Here is a 14,344-nt window from a genome sequence, read left to right on the forward strand (position 1 = left end):
CTGCAACATTACGGAGCTACCTGGGCTAAAATTCTGCCCTTGGCAAGGAATTTAGTGCTTATTTGCAGCTTGCCAACATTACCACCTGGTATTTATTAGAGACAGATGAAGATAATGTGATTCTGATCTTCTCTAAGCTTTCAAAGGCTGGGAGAAACAGGAGAGCTTGCAGTTATCAAAAAAAGTGGAAAATATTTCTGGGAGATAAACACCTCTGCCTCAATGACCCACACTGCCAAAGTGAGGGTAATGCATGGAGACACAGCTGATGTGTTTTGGAATGAGATATGGTAAAGAACTGTATTGGGAAATAGCTAGGCAGGAAATAGCTGTGGCAGAACTGGCTCATATGTCTGAGGCTGGGTCCTATTGATAAATTTTAGATGCTAATGACAACCCAGTCTGATTTATTTTCCTTCCACAGTCCCTCTGCAGGCTGTGTTGTTTGCAGGCGGCCAGGATGGCTGCTTGGGGCACTGGGCTGATGATCAACAGGCTGCTTCTCTCTTCCAGCACTGCTATTGATCCAAGAGTAGACAAAATCCTTGCTCTGTGAGAGGTGCTTTTATCCACAAAGAAGTTACAAGTCTTACCTACCATTGTGAAATTTGTGAAGTCCAGTTTATTTAGACAAGCTCTAGCAGGATGTATCTTTTCCTCCAAATTAGAAAGTGACTTAAAAGAGATGGTCACATAAAAATTTTTGTGAATTTTACCACAGCCTTCTTAATTGACAATGACATAGTTTTTGTGTATGTGCTCTGTGAGTTTTCTTTCTTTCAGCAAAAAAAAAAAAAAAGGCAGAAAGGTTAAAGAAAGAAACTTTCATATTTCCTGTGCTTTCAAAAGCATTTCTTCACCTAGGGAAAAGAAAGGATGATCCTGGCAAATGTTTTCAGTTCCTGGTGTTGCTAAGCAGATTTTTTTGAGGGGGCATAGGTCAGGATAAATTCGATAGACACAAAATTAAACCCTGCTGTGGTCCCTGTGGGGAGATATGGGGAGAGCAGAGGCCATCAGACATATTGATGCTCTGGTTCTGGAGGGTCCTGCTCCAGGTCTGAGACTTTTCCAGCTTGATTTTAAGCCAGTACTGAAGTCACAGTGCACAAATAGGTGAGCACATTGCATTTGTAAGTGAGAGATGGGGTGCTCAGCACAGCACGTTTCTGGTTTGTACATTTTGGGTGAGAATCGGGAAGGAGCTGGGCAGAGTGTGTGGACAGAGCCCTCTGCTCTCCAGCAGCTCCCAGTGCTGCAGGAATTGAAGAAACTGGTGGCAGCACAGCACATAGCCTTAAACTAGTCCAAGTAGTGGATATATCCCCCACTGGTCTCCTTCCTCTAGTTTTGAGAGTGCAGAGCAGTGTTTGAAAATTATGTACAGGGATTTTTTCTGCAGTTGCTGGGTTTGGCACCATTTTAAGTTCTATATCTGATAAATATTTATGAAATTTTGGATCTTCTTTGATTCTTTGTCCCCTTTACTCCTGTCCTTTTTAGGAGAAAAGTAAAGAAAAAGTTTTGCTTGGTTTTTGATTGACCATTTTTCTCTTCTCCTCCCTGTGTATGTCCTTCTCCAGTTATAACTTTTCCAACCATCATAACTTGTATCTTTTCAATTCTCTTTTCTATGTTACTTTCCCTCTCTCCCATTGGAACAAGCAGGAATAATGACTCTGTGTGTTGCACACTTGTGGGGGGGAAGAGAAAGGTTAGCTGATTCTAAAAATTTAGTGAAAATTTAGACTGAAAACAAGGGGTTTGGATTGCAAAATAAAAAAAACCTCTAAAATCTTAACAATATTTTCAGGTTATTTTTTTGCGCATTTTTGGCATGTACCCTCGAGGTCTTCTGCAAAGCACCTTTGCAAATATTTCCTCTCTTAATAAAAAATAAGGGCATTTGAAGTACTTCACAGGAGAAAACTCTCTGCCTTGCCAGTGCACTCCAAAGGCTTCTGCCAGTATTTTCACATGAAAAATAAAAGGGAAAATAAATCTGAAAACTTGGATGTTTACAAGACATGCAATTAGGTACACCCAGTCCTTAGGGCAGGAGCTGAAATCTTGGCTGTAGAGACTGGTGGAACCAAAAGTGTCCATTATTTCAGTCAAACCCTTGTTGCATCACTTTCCTTCTATGTCTAAGAAAGGAATGAATTAACTATGTGATATTAACACATTTTCTGTTTCAAGGGAGAAAGAGGCATCCCAGGGCTTCCTGGACTCCGAGGAGAAAAAGGAGAGTCAGTAAGTAAGAAATACCCAATGATTTTGCTAAAGGAGATGAAAATGTGAGTAGTTGTTTTCTCCTTCATGGTGAGAACCTGTTCACAGCATTGTGTGCCCAATCCCAGGAGGAGCCTGATCTCCCTGGCACTCACTGGCCTCTCTTGGAAAGGGGCAGATGAAGGTTTCATCCCTGGGTACAGCTGATAATTGACTGAATATTGACCTTCTAATTAAATATGGAACTTGGATGCACTCGATTACCACAGCTGCACGTCTGCTGGGGGACAATATGAGGCAACTGAGCACAAAGAAGATGCAAATCTCTCTTGACTTTTTACATTCAGATGACCAAGACACAGCCTCCCCCAGCTGTAATTAATGCAAATGCCAGGCTGAGATTTTAGGCAAAAAAAATCTTTAACCCTATGTAAAATTCATACCAGTAAGTGTTGTTGGCAACTTCACATTTGGAAATGTAACATCATGCTCTTCCATGAATAAAAAATAAGATGTTTTTCTGGCTGCAGTAGGAGAATTTGGGATAAGTTTTTAGTTTAATTTGTCACTGAATTATTATGCCCAAAGAAAATTGCTTTCCCTATAGTAGTTTTGAAGTGACTTGTATGTCTATATATAAAGAGAGATAGATCTTGGATGCATAACAAGGAGAATATGAAATATGTATCTGTAGTGTTGTTTGATGCCCTCGTTCTCAAATTTACATTTTTAGCTCTTTTTTTTTTTATTTCTAGGGCAAAGCCTATGGCATAGGAGAGAAAGGAGAAAAGGTAAGATCTAATCCTTCACTGGCTCAACAAATGAGTTGCTTGCTGTTGCCTGATGTAGTTCAGAGGTTGCTTTTGGAGTGCATAGGATACAAAAGATGTTGGATCTTTGTAGGGAACCTTTATGTCTCTTTCTGCAGACAAGCTTTAGAGTGTTCATTGCTTTCTCCCCTTCATGTTGTTTGAGTTTCTTTGTGCATTGAGCATGGAAAATCTGATCAAATTCAAATAATAATCTTTCCTTTGTATAAGCAGCAGTGAGTTCGTGGAGGATAATGCACAAAAGAAATTGGCTGGAAGGATGAAAAACAGAAAGAAAGCATAATTTTGAGTTTATTGAATTTTTCAGCAGGATTAAATTTGGCTTATGAGGAGTCTGTCATAGTCTTTCTTCCAATTGGATCAGTTCATTAATAAACTGAATGAAAAAAAGCTGGAATATTTTTTTACTTCTAATATTAGGCAGGACAGAGTAATAAGACTTGGAGGTTAAAACTGAGGATACGGAATAACCGCTGAAAATTTCTGTGTTATCTATCTTGGAAAACTCTTTCATTGGTGATCAACAGTGGGAAACAAGTAGCAGGACTGGATTAATTTACATTTTAAAAAGATGGTGATTTCAAGGCAATATTGGCTACAAACTTTCCATTCTGCACAAAAAAAAAAAAGTCTCAATGCCTAGACTTCAGAAGAGAATGAGCTCTTTCTGTCTGTAGCTCTGTATCACACCTGGTTGAGGGTGTTTTCCTTACGATCAAAGGGAAATTTCAAGTTGCAAGGAACAATGGGAAAAGATTGACAGGATAGGAGACGAACATATTGAGGAAGAAGTCAAGGTTTGTGTTGAAAATGAGATTAGGAATCTGTTGAGATGTTTTTCAGGGAATCTGTGGCTACTCAATTGCTCAGAGAATTTCAAACTATTGGATTGTGATTGGAAAGGAAGAATGCTGCACTAGAGAGAACATGGCATTTATGCCCATTGCAGCTTCGCATTTGCTCTTTCTATGGTTATGATATATTGATTGTATATAGTGGTAATTCATCATGTGAAATTACAATCGAAATGCCAGTTGCTCATGGCAGGAAATTTTATTGAGCCAGGCTAGAAACATGGGGGCCATAAAAACCACATCTCTGCATTCATTTTCCTGCAGTCCTCCCACTGACAGACACAATTTAGCCTTTGAGACTCAGGATTCAACCTTTGGAAACCAGCTCGTGTTTGTCAGGTGGTGAGAGCCAACAGTGTGGTGGGAAACATAATGTTTATGGTATTAGTTGTGCTGTAGTTGAAGCAAGTTCTTGTTTTCTTCTGTTTTGAACTCTACAGAAAAATGTCAGAAAATATATTTATCTCTGTATTATTTTCATGCATAGACAAATAGGTCTGCAGGTCTGGAGGGGGAAAAATAGAGAGATGTCACAGTATGAGCAGAACTTCTTCAGCTGGAGTAGCCAAACAGCATTGAGTGCCCAAAGAAATGTGTAGGCTTTGGAGGATGCTGAGTTTATGGTCAGCTTGTTGTGCTTATTTGGTACCTCTGCCAGCTGGGGCAGCTTGTTCTCATCTGTTCAGGGAGGGTTTACGGGACCCAGGGTGTTTGTGCCCCATGTAACCCAATGGCTCAGTGTCACTGCCGTTCCTGGTGCAGGGCAAAGATTTATCAGCTGTATGCTGCTGGCTTGATTAAAGAGAGCCTCAGGATATAGAATCATAAAATCATGGACTATCTCAGGTTGGAAGGAATCCATATGGATCATCTAATTCAACTCCCTGCTCCTTCCAGGACTAAAACTAAACTGTGTAACTAAGAGCACAATCCAGATGCTTCTTGAGTTCTGACAGGCTTGGTGCTGTGACCATGTCCCTGCACAGTCTGTTCCAGTGCCCAAGAACTAGCCAGAACCACAGGGAGCAGGGCTGCAAGTGCCTGCAACACCAGTTGCCATCAAAGTAGAATAACCTGTGAAATTAAAACCTTCCCAGAGAGGAGAACACCTGGAAGGAGAGGATTCAGGTGCTTCCTTTGTTGGCCTGCTGCTCCACAATGGATGCATGAGCAGGAATTCTTATTTCTTTCTCACTTTGGCTGTGACAGGTTTGTTTCCTTGATTTATATGGGTAAGAGCCAGTTCTGGAAAGCTGGATCAGAGATGCTGGACTTCACTAACAGCTGCAGTCCGTGTGGTTGTTGCCATGCATGTGCTATGGGATCCTTTAAAAGGATGATGCTCACATCCTAAATGTTGGTGGAACAAAGTGGTCACACCTTTGAAAAGACCGAGATGACAAGATTAAAATCACCCCCTTATTACAGTCCTGCTCTCCAGCTGTGCCAGTGCCAAACACCTGTCAGACCACACTGTTGCCAAGTTCTGTTTGTATGGCATTTATGTGAGGTCTGAGGCATTTGTCAGAGGGAAAATCCTGTGCTTTTCCAGAAGGACAGGAGAGGTACTGGCCTTGCTTCTCCAGGTCATCACCTTGGTTATATCACCAAGTTAAAGCCAAAAGGATGCTTGTATTAGCATATATAACATGTCAAGCACATCATTAGTGGCAAACTCCGAGATAATAGCAGCTGTGGCTGAAAACCTAATTCATGTTGACATGAGGACTTGTGTAACTTTTATACCCAGGAAACTCACGGTTCAAGCAGCAGCCTGGCATGTTCTGCCAGGCCTAAATAGCTCAGAATGATGGAGGATACTTTTTTTGTACAGAAACATGCATATGCAGCCAAGTTATTGTGCACAGATATAAAAAAAGAGAAAATACCATAATGCATCTACAGGTGCTCTTGTAAACCACTCCCAAGTGGATTTCCTGGAGAGGTGGGATTCACCTATTGCTGCTCTATATTGGATCTTAAATATCCATTATTTACTGTCATCTTTCAGCCCTTGGAGTTCTTAATCCCTTTCACCTTAGATGTAGTCTGTCATATTTCTGCTCATAAATCTGTGTCCCTTTACTGTGTGTTCATTCACTTTTGCAAATGCTTCTGTTGTTGAACTGATGGACATATGTGGACAAATATCCAATTCTGTAGCCTCATCACCATGAAAAGGAATGCTTTAGCTTTATTCTGGAGGTTATTCAAGTGGCTATCTGCTAAACCAGAAGGGCTGGTTCTGGAAGGGTTATAACTCACCTCTCAAATCCCTATTGATTCAAGAGGAGCAGGGGCAGGAGAGGAGTGAGGGCAGCAGGAGCAGCTGGAGAGCATTTCTGAGGACCATTCAAGCAAAAGGGGGTTTCAGTAACTTGATCAAAGTCAGAGAATTCATGTCTGACAAGGGAGGTTCTGTAGAGCATGAGGTCTGCATTCCTGGGGCACAGCCATCCACATCACGAGCCAGCCCTTCTAATGCCTCCATGCAAAATTTAACTGGGAGGCTCTCAAAAACTTCTGCCTTTGTCTTGCAAAGGACTGAGCATTATGCAGTGGTGCTGAGACACCCTTCCAGCATCCCAAAGGCCAAGAGCACTGAAAAGGTTCTGCAGGCAGGAAGGTTCTTGGAAATGTGATGACTTTAGGGGGAGTAAGACACAAATCTGTCAAACTCTGAGTGGTATGGAGATATTAGCGGGAAATTATTTTTCACCCTTTCTTTTGTTATAAAACTGAAGGGAAGGCAAACCAAGCTACCTTATAGCAAGTTTAAAATGAACAAAATGAAGTTGCTTTTCATCCTGCAGGTATTGAAACACCTCTTTGCAGACTGTTCTGGAGGTTACAGTTTTCTATTTGAAACAGTGCATATGAGTTAATTAGAGAGAGACATCTGTAAACCTCTAGTGAGTACAAAGACATTCTCTGCTTCAGGATGTCAGTGGAGCTCTGCAAAATGTAACTGGTGACAGGACAGGTCTGAGAGGTCTCCCATGAGGAGAACTGAGGCAGATGGGCCAGGAGCTCACTGCACCTTTGTTTTGACTGCTGATAGCTATTCTTAGACTTTTGTATAACTCTTGAATATTCCTCACACCTTTGTTGCCCAGAAAGGGACAGAAATTTCCATAGTTTGCTCAGGGCTTAGACCAACACTATTCACAGCTGTTGAAGAAGAGCAGGAAGCATGAAAAAGGTGTCATGACACAAGTGGATCAAGTGATGACTACGATGATTTTTCCACAGGAAACTAATTAATCAGAGGAAAAAAATTCTAAGCATGAGCACCCATCTTTCGCAGAGGTGGTGGGTGAAGGTTTCATTATGTTTTGCACTGAGACTTCCCTTACTAATGAGTTTCCAAGAGTATCCAAGCTTTCCTTTTGTGTGCTTTATCTGTTTTCCTTCATGCTAATACTCACACAAGCAGCAATGAATATGAGAAACAACTTTAGTAGATAAAGTCTATATTCTCCTAGCATTTTTTTTTTTCATGCTAATAACTCTGATAGAAACGCAGAAGGACTATTATAGTATTTCTAAGGAGAATAAAATCTCTGAAGTGGCTTGACTTATTAGAGATGCAGTGACTGCAAGGCCAAGCATAGAAAGGAAAAGCAGGCAGATAGTTTAGGCTCTGGGCTAGACTGTGGGACATCCAGACTTGGAACTTGGCTCTAATGACCTTGAGCAGAGCAGCTAGTTTTTGTTCACCCAAAATTAAGCTGAAGAGCCTTTTTCCCTCCAGCTCTGTATCTTTTGCCCACTAGATCCTTCTAACAGAGGCTTTGCTTCCCCTTCCCTTCTCCTCCAAATTGGAGTTACTGCCATTTTTAGGGCTTCTGGAAAAGCTGTGGAAATCTGCTCTGTTAGATACAGTGTCTCCACACACAGCCCAGTGCTCTGTCTGCCCAGAGGCAGCTGAATATACCAAAGGCCTGACCTGAAAGCCCTGTTGCTTTTTTCCCCACTGTGCTGTGCTGTCAGCAGGACTTACCAAATTAGCACGAGCTCTGTGCCTTTAGATCAGCATCCAGCAACCTGGGACACAAGAAAATGAGTGCAGTTCTGCCTGCAAAAAATGCTGCAAGCTGGTTCAATGGAGAAAGAGAGCTGTCATCTGTGTATTTTTAAGGGATGCATTTTGGGACCAGGAGGATGGTGTGTGTGATTTAGTGGCAGGTAAAGCTCACACTGGCAGGTAAGACTCAGGCTGGCAATGATAATTTAGATCCAAGGGCCAGAGGTGAAAGCTTGAAAACAGCTTCAGTACAAAGGAGGGGAAGCAACCAGCTTGAACTTCTAATAGCAGGATGTGTTGTCTGAGCTTTTAAATGATGTGGGGCCTAAGCTCACATGAACCAAGAAATAGTCTTTATTCCTGCAACTTCCACAAAAATATCACTTCAACAGAAATGTATGTCCTTTTCATTGCTGAAATGGTGAGCCCAGCAGGGAAGATGCTCCAGTGAGGTTAAAGACCTTGCTTGGGCTGCTGTGGTGTTCAGGCAGTGTCACCAAGTCCCCAAACTCACCAATGCCACCCAGTTTACCCAGGTCTGGAGAGCTGAAGGGTTTCCCCAGAGACGCTAAGGCAGAAGCAGGCTGCAGGAACCTTGGTACATCAGCATCCACGCTGGCTCCTTCAGTGAGCACTTCTTGACAGTAACAAAATGGGAAAACATCTCCAAGTTTAGAGACAATATTGAATTGAAATTTGAAGACAAAACAAAACCCCAATGCCCTGTCACTGATGTTCCCTGGAGACGGTGGCTATGGAAACGTTGCCTCCTCAGGGTTGAGTTCTCATGTTGTTAGTGCTCAGGTCTTCTATTTTATTGCAGAATAAAAGGTAATGTGAGTAAAACTGACCTGGTAAGGCAAAGTGAAAGCACCATCTGCAGGGATTTTATATATATATGTTTTGGGGTTTTTTTTAGTTTGTTGGTTTTTTTTTTTTTTGGTGCTGGAACTGTTCTTTGGCTCAGGAACTATTCTTAGCCACTGAGCACTGGTTAAGAGCACTTAACCTCTCACTCCAGCACTTAAACATGTGTATAATATTACCTCATCTACTTCATAAGGCTGTCATGCAGTTCACTGGAGTTTTTAATATCTGTGATTTCTTCTCAGAATCCTCATATTAAAAGATGAGTTCTAGTAAAGTTACTATCTGCCTTCCTCAGTATGTTCTGAATCCTCCTGTGTATGTGGCCAGTTTTGGTCTGCATGCTGAGTATTTTTGTGTCCCCTTAACTGTAGTTAAAGCACATTCTACAGAGCTAAATAACCATGGTTTGCTGGAGTTCTTTTTCTTAACCATAATTAGAGGGTTTTAGATAAATTCTGTGGGTTTCTGTGACCCAGAATAACAGCTGCAGATTGCAATAAACAACTCAGAGTCAGCTCACATACTTATTGTGATTGTGACAGCTTAATTCTCAGCAGTGTAAGAGTGCTAGTAACTTGGTTCCCTTTTTTTTTCCCCCCTTACATAAACTTAGAAAACATGTATTTCTTTCCAGCATTGCCCCCTGGCTGGCAGGTGCATTGCTGGTATGCAACGACATCTACTGGCAGCCAGAAGTTTGCAAAGTCTCCAGCACTTGTTTCTTTAGAGGATTTCTCTGCCAAGATCCACTGGCAGTGAGGAAAGGAAGCATGTGAGAGAGATTTGCCAGCTGCATGTTTCTTCTGAAAATAAACTGGGAAGGGGAGGTGGGGAAAAACCAGATTGTCTTGATTCTGTAATTGATAAATCTTGTTGGAGTGGAGGATGCTCCTGAGAGTGATATTGTAGTGGATAGGTATGGATTATCTGCCTGTTAGGTGGGAAATAAAACAGCTTTCCCAGCGGTCTGGAGCACACCCTCTGAAGTGCAGCTCTAAGCCTAAGAAATCACAGAGAGCTGAACCCTCACACAAAGCAAGCTGCTATCACTGGTCCATCAAAGGTACCCTAAGCATTCCCTGCCCTTCTCCCTGCTGGTTAATCTCTCTAGTTAAGCTGATGGGTTTTCCCCTTCCCACTGATCAAAGCTCTTGCTGGGCTGTTTCTGGTTTTGTGCTGGCTGAGAAGGTGCAGGTGCCTTGGTCATGGGTTCCCTGAAGGGGCAGGTAAGGGCAGCGGGGACAGGGCAGCGCTGGATTTTATGCTGTTCTTGACTTGCCCAAGTGCAACTCTGGACACCTTTAATTTCCTGTTCTGGGTCTCTCACCCTTTTTCTTAAGCACTACCTTGAGATTTTGTGTCTCCCAAAGCCCTCCTGTCTCTGGCATTGGCAGGAAGATGGTGTTTTGGGTCTCAGGCTCTGCTGAGTACAAATGTACACATAGTACTAAGTGCCAGATGAGGAAAATGTGAGGATTTTTCATTACAAAAGTTTGCTTTCCTGTTGAAGCAGTGTATGGACCCTTAGTGGTTGTTATTTCAAGAATATCTGATACATTTGGTGTTGGGAGTAGGTTTGAGTCTCTGGAGACTGGGTTTTTTCTGTCCTTGTCACTGGCTCCAAAGAAGATCTTGACCAGAGCTTTTCCCCTTCCCGTACCTCAGTGTCCAAGTAAAATGGGAAGAAGGATCATGACCTTTGTCATAACCTCTGAGATGTAAAAAGACCCAGGGAGCAGCACCACTTCATAAAGAAATAGCATAAATAAAAAACCAGTTTGGGTTGGAAGAGACTTTAAAGATCATCTAGTTCCAACCCCTGTGTCTGGCTGGATCAAAGAGATTTATACTTTGGCAAAGGCTTGACTGAGCAGCCTCAGGTATGTTTGGCAGTAAACAGCAGTGCATCACTGCAAGTTATAAGTAGGTGGTGATAAGACTTCAGGCAAAGGTTCCCTTCAGTTTGGGTGTGACATTTAAAGAGAGGTGTGGAGAGATGTTGCTCTAAAACAGCAGTGAGAAGAATGATCAGTGATTTGGCAAATTTAATCAGCAGGGAGAGATTTAAAGGTAGGGACTCTTCAAGGAGGAGAGGAATCATGGACTAGATGATGCAGTTAATCCTGAGGAAAAGCTTTGTACATATTTCAGGGAAGCACCAGAAGATAGACTGAGGGGTGAATGTGGAATATCAGTAGCAGAAGATGGATAAGAGCAGATCAACACCAGAGTTTGGAGTGCTCTGACACATTAATCCTCTGCCCTAACAAGCTCTTCTTGGAGCTACTGAAATTGTTAAGGGATATGTGATCTGAAGCATCAGAAACTTCCCAGAAGCAGAGGAAATGGATTTTATAGATTATTCTTGCAAGAGAAAGTATAACCCAGTATATGTCAATTCATCCACAAGACTAGAACAATTTTCTGTGTACTTTTCATAGATGAAAGGACTTTAATTTATCAATGCCATGATACATGACTGGAATACTTTTCTGTTTCAATGAACACTTCCCTCTGGTACTTGGCAAGCTGTTTGTCTGGTCTTGAGTAATGTCAGGTGCTAGTAAGGAGCATCAGCTTGTACTTCAAGGCAAAGAAGTTCCTGGAGCAGAGTTATACTTTTCATATTTTAAAGTTTCTAGGAAATGTGTCTTTAATTGAAGACCCTCTTGTCCCAACCACGCAAACATGAAAAAAGGAACTTTTGGGATCTATTAGTCCTACTTCTTCAAACCCAACTCACTGTAGCCCAGTGTATTTGTCAGGTTATTCCTCTGTGCAGTGGGATTATAGTACTGATTGTTTCCAATTATATTTTACCTCCTATTCATTATGTTCAATCATAAATAGCTCTGCAAACTCTTGACTGTTTCTTAATTTGAACGTTTCAGCAATTGTTGAACAGGAGAATTTCAAACAGAAGAGCTCCCTCTTGTACTCCCCTGTGCTCTCTGCTTTCTTTAGTTACATTCTCCACTTGGCTCAGCCTGGGTTGGAGATGAAGCAGAAGTTCAGGAGCTGCCAGGGGTGTCTGACCACCCTGGCCTCTCAGAGACTGCAAATAATATGAAGCTGATGGACAGGATTCTAGGCACCAGTGACAACTTTGAAGTCTTTAGGAAGTTTCTGTGTTATTCTGAACTCTACACTGACCTTGATGATTGTAGAGCTGTGCCACATGAGTGAGCTGTGATGCATCTTTTCTGCTGCAGTACCAAGCTTATAGGTGACCATGTGTCAAATTAGTTACAACCCAGCTGTTGCTTTACCTCTTTTAATGAAAATTTGGAGCATCAGGTTTCTTCAGAGAAAGATATCTGTTGGAATCTCTGAAAAATGGGGCATCTTTGCACTCTAGAAGAACTGTGATCATAAAATGGAGGGTCAGAAGGACCCTTCTGGTCTCATGGGGGGGCATTCATGACATTCATTATAAGATTCAAGGGGTTAGAGAGCTTTTGAAAATTAGTATCTCCGGGGAAAGTACCTTTTGGAGACAACTGAATTCTATGTAATGGATTAAATGAAATCTTTCATACATTTGAAACATAAAATCCACAAATAGTTATCATTTAAACAGTTGTTTGCACTAGGCTGGATTTCCTGATAGTCCTGCAGAACCTATGACTTCCTCTGACCCCTGTGCATCATGTCCACATTACAACTCTGTTTATTAAATAAGGATATCATATGAAGACCCAGATGAGAAGATTTCCTTCATTTCTTCCTTCTTCTTTACTTCAGCAAAGTCCAAGTTGAGATGAATGTCTTATTTTATGTGGAAGAAGAAGATCAGGCCAGCTTTGGTATCAAATTTGCCAAGATATTAACAGGGCTTTAGGGTTATTCAGCAAATACAATCCTGCATCTGGGGACTGGAGAATGGCAGTCATTTGTGCTGCCTGTCTGGTCAGCAGCTTTTGAAAATGGAGTTAGGTGACATATATCCAGTGTAGCTCTGCCTCTCAGCTGATCTGCAGATCATCCCTGGTTTTTAATGAAGACCTGGTGTTTGCCCTGCCTCTCTAAGAAAAAAACCCTCAAAACCACCCCACCTCTAAATCTACAGTATATTTCAATAAAATATTTATTATGTCCTTGGTTGGTTCCCTTGAATAGAGAAACCCTGAAAAGAAAGATACAGCATTCTTCCAGACCTTGAGGTCTCTTGGAAATGCTCTAAGACATTTGAACCTGAAGACCCCACTCAGCATCTCTTCAATCCTCCCACTTCATGTGACTCATCAAACACTGCTAACAATCCAGTGTGTAACCATGGATCAGCAGTAGGACAGCTACCCATCATCTCCTCATTTATTCTTCATGAGCATCAAGCTGCCAAGGTAGATGCAGACCAAAGAGCCAGGAGAAATAATAAATTTATGGTTAAAGCACTGACCTGGGTCATAGGAAATCTAGAGTGAGTTTCTGTCTTTGCCCCAGACTCTGGGACCTTTGCCTGTCCTCTCCTGTGTTGTACCTCTGACTGATCACCCTTGTGAGGTGACAGCAATATTGCAGTTGCTGTAACCCCCTACTCATTCCACAGGGATGCTGTGAAATTAATTAACAAAGGAGAGAGGGGGGTGTTAATGGTGAAGTGCCACCACTCCACAGTTAAATTCTATTTCTGTTTCCATTTCATCATGCCCAGTTTGTTTTGTTTCTCTTTAAATCTTAATATTTTTTCTCCTACTTTGGCTCTAGACCCCCAGTTTGTGCAGCTGCCAATACACTGAATGTGTGATTCGTGGGGATCTGCTTGGCAGATTTTTTGCAGGTCTTCCATTGACATTTTGTGACAGGGTTAGAAATTTTAATTTCATACCAGGATTAGAAAAATGTCACTTTTCTAATGAAAAAGTAGGTGTAGACCAGTTTGGAAGATAAACAGAATGCATGGAATTGACCTTAGAATGATCTGTCTTCTGTTGTCTGGTCTGTGTGCTGAAAGAAGAGACCAGTGATTTATTTGAATTTGACTGGCAAATGAGAATCTAACCATGTGTTTTGGACTAACTTTTCCCCATTTTATTTTTTTGTTTAGCTTGCTCTATTTTCATTAACATAGGCTGCAACCCAGAGTTGCAAATAAAATATGTGATTATAGGCCACAGCTGTTCTCCAGTTAGAAGAAATATTTGTAAACTTGGCAGCTGCTTGAGGAGCTGCAAATGGGGGAAAGAAAACCATTTAAATGTGAGTAGATTGCTTAAAAACATCACTGAGGAATTTTTCCTTTATGTGCTTTATGTCTCTCTAGGATCAGGTAATACTGAATTGTTCTATCTCTACATCTCTCCTTATACCTGCAGATTCCTTCCTTCTCTGTTTTAGGTCACTTCAGAAAAAAAATTATTAAGAGGTTGGATATGGCAAAATCTGTGCACTAGTTTCTCCCACTCTGATGAAATAAATCATCTAGCAATTAAGGTTATTTTTTCTGTAATTTCATCACTATCTGCACTCAGACATAGCAGGATCTACATGGGATCTTGTACTGGTTTTTGGCTGGGGTGGAGTTAATTTTC

General features: G+C 41.5%; 1 protein-coding gene across 1 annotated transcript in view; it reads left to right on the forward strand.

The window, feature by feature from the left end:
• The window catches only part of COL22A1 (collagen type XXII alpha 1 chain), a 217,508-nt gene that overhangs the window by 86,226 nt on the left and 116,938 nt on the right, over nucleotides 1–14,344 (forward strand). Inside the window, exons 11-12 of the mRNA XM_054281552.1 lie at nucleotides 2,200–2,253; nucleotides 2,988–3,023. Of these exons, the coding sequence (XP_054137527.1) occupies nucleotides 2,200–2,253; nucleotides 2,988–3,023 (90 nt within the window). The remainder of the gene's footprint in view (nucleotides 1–2,199; nucleotides 2,254–2,987; nucleotides 3,024–14,344) is intronic.

The sequence above is a fragment of the Melozone crissalis genome, unplaced genomic scaffold, assembly GCF_028551555.1.
Source record: "Melozone crissalis strain CALT ecotype California unplaced genomic scaffold, PUWL_Pcris_2 ptg000002l_1, whole genome shotgun sequence".
NCBI classification, from domain to species: domain Eukaryota; kingdom Metazoa; phylum Chordata; class Aves; order Passeriformes; family Passerellidae; genus Melozone; species Melozone crissalis.